Genomic DNA, 2352 nt, shown 5'->3' on the forward strand with positions numbered 1-2352 from the left:
CTATATTTTTTTTCACTAAAACATCATAAAATTGTATTGAAAAAAAAAAAAGAGTGTAAGATTAACGTCTGGGTATGAATACAATGACTAAGACAAAGGATCTCGAAGAACCATAACCCTAGAAACCGAAAAAAGAAACACACTTATAGGTGTGGTTTTCTCTATACTAGGAAAAATATATATTTTTTTCCCTTGTTGGTGCAGATGCATCATCCTTGTCTTGATCAAGTTGAAGAGTTGAAAGAAGAAGTGAGGAGAATGCTAGAGGTTGTTGCTAATGAGTCTTTAAAGAAGTTGAGCTTAATTGATTCATTGCAAAGGCTTGGTGTGGCATACCACTTTGAAGGAGAGATTGAAGAGGCACTAGAGCAGATAAATGATGCCCCAAATGGTTTTGATGACAATAACCTTTATACTGTGGCTTTGCGGTTTCGCTTACTAAGACAAGAAGGTTATAATGTCCCTTGTGGTAAGTCCTTTCTCATTCTTTCATAGCTGGAGTTATGAATCTGCATTACGTTGTTGGTTGTCTATGGTCATCTTATTATCATTTGGTCACCTTTTGGATGGTGAAGCAGATGTTTTCAACAGATTCAGGGACAGCAATGGAAGTTTAAAGGAGGACTTAATCAATGACATAAGTGGTATGCTATGCTTGTATGAAGCTACACATTTGAGGGTACAAGGAGAGGATATTCTAGATGAAGCCCTGGAGTTCACTACCACTAGACTTAAATCCATAGTCAGTGATCTAAAACCTCCTCTTGCAACACAAGTGATGCATGCCTTGGAACAACCCCTCCACAGGGGCATATCAAGAATAGAAGCTAGACAGCATATATCTGTTTATGAAGAAGATAAGACAAAGAATGAATCTCTGCTTAAGCTTGCAAAAGTAGATTTCAATCTACTACAGTCTATCTACCTGCAGGAGTTAAGCCAATTGTCAAGGTAAGCTTCTAAGTTTATGTATCATATTACAATTTTACAAAACTTTAAATGAACTTTTTGATCCACATGGAATGCTCATTTTAGTCTAAAACCTGATGAAGAAAATAAAATGTGCTAGAAATATGATTGTGTTAAAGTATTTAGTCCTATATCGATTCTAAGTGGGAAATTCCCTTTCGTCATATATGTGTAAACACCTCCTCTTACCTGATCGGTCTTTTGAGATGGAAATTTATATGGTATCAGAGCAGATTCTCTCCGGTTCTATCCGATTCTATCCTCCCTAGCTAATTATGTCCAAGTGTAAGGTGGTTCCAAGCCCAATCCAACAACACATGAGGGGAGTGTTGAAGTGTTTAATACCACATCGATTCTGAGTGGGAAATTCCCTCTTATACTTGTTAACACCTCCTCTTACCAGATCAGTCTTTTGAGATGAAACTTTATAGATTCTCTCCAGTTGTTTCAGTATGTCCTGACTCTATTAGAAATAGGCATCTGGCCTACTCTTGGGATCTTCTTCTTGTTTCACCTAAATTTTGATGTATCATCCTTTTTTTTTCTTCTTCCCTCTCCCTTTTTTTTGTTGTTCCCTCTCTCTCTCTCTCTCTCTCTCTCCACCCCCTTTATTGTATCCTCCCTTTGTTGGTTGTTTTCCCATTAGATTGCATCTTTGGCTTCTGTATGGCTTTTGTCTCTTCTTTTAATATATTATCCTATCACCTGCCCCCCTCTTCCCCCGCGCCCCCCCCCAAAAAAAAAAAATAAATAAATAAATAAAGAATGTGATATATTCTTACATGTATTGCAGATGGTGGAAAGAATTAGACTTTGCATCAAAGCTACCTTATGCTAGAGACCGGCTTGTGGAGGCCTATTTTTGGGCTGTAGGGATGTGTTTTGAGCCACAGTATGCTCTTGGTAGAAATTTCTTAACCAAAGTTATAATCATGATTTTGATCATAGATGATACATATGATGCATATGGTACACTCGAAGAACTCAAGCTCTTCACATATGCGATAGAGAGGTTTGACACTTGAACATATCTGCATTTAATTTTGAATTAATAATTGAAGTCTTATTTTCCCCTAATTTTTTTTTTTATTAGCCCATATGTGACTTTCTTGATTTAGGTGAACTTAATCATACTTTTTTCATGGAATATGCCAAATTTTCAGTTGGGACCTTAGAGCAATCGATGGACTCCCTGAATACATGAAGATGTTATACTCTACACTCTTAGATATTTATGTTGAAGCTGAGGAAGAGTTGAGAAAGGAAGGACGATCTTATCGTGTTAATTATGCAAAAGAAACGGTGCACAGTCAATTACTCTACTGGTTTATTCATTTTGTTTCTCTTTTCAAATATGAGATTTACAGAAACCACCCACCCCCC

General features: G+C 36.8%; 1 protein-coding gene across 1 annotated transcript in view; it reads left to right on the plus strand.

Moving 5' to 3' along the window:
- Positions 1-2352, plus strand: part of LOC122063385 ((-)-germacrene D synthase-like) — a 5011-nt gene that overhangs the window by 1055 nt on the left and 1604 nt on the right. The window contains exons 2-5 of the mRNA XM_042627099.1: positions 205-469; positions 579-951; positions 1763-1981; positions 2133-2271. Coding sequence (XP_042483033.1) covers positions 205-469; positions 579-951; positions 1763-1981; positions 2133-2271 — 996 coding nt within the window. The remainder of the gene's footprint in view (positions 1-204; positions 470-578; positions 952-1762; positions 1982-2132; positions 2272-2352) is intronic.

Source organism: Macadamia integrifolia, unplaced genomic scaffold (genome assembly GCF_013358625.1).
Source record: "Macadamia integrifolia cultivar HAES 741 unplaced genomic scaffold, SCU_Mint_v3 scaffold1305, whole genome shotgun sequence".
Classification (NCBI taxonomy): Eukaryota; Viridiplantae; Streptophyta; class Magnoliopsida; order Proteales; family Proteaceae; genus Macadamia; species Macadamia integrifolia.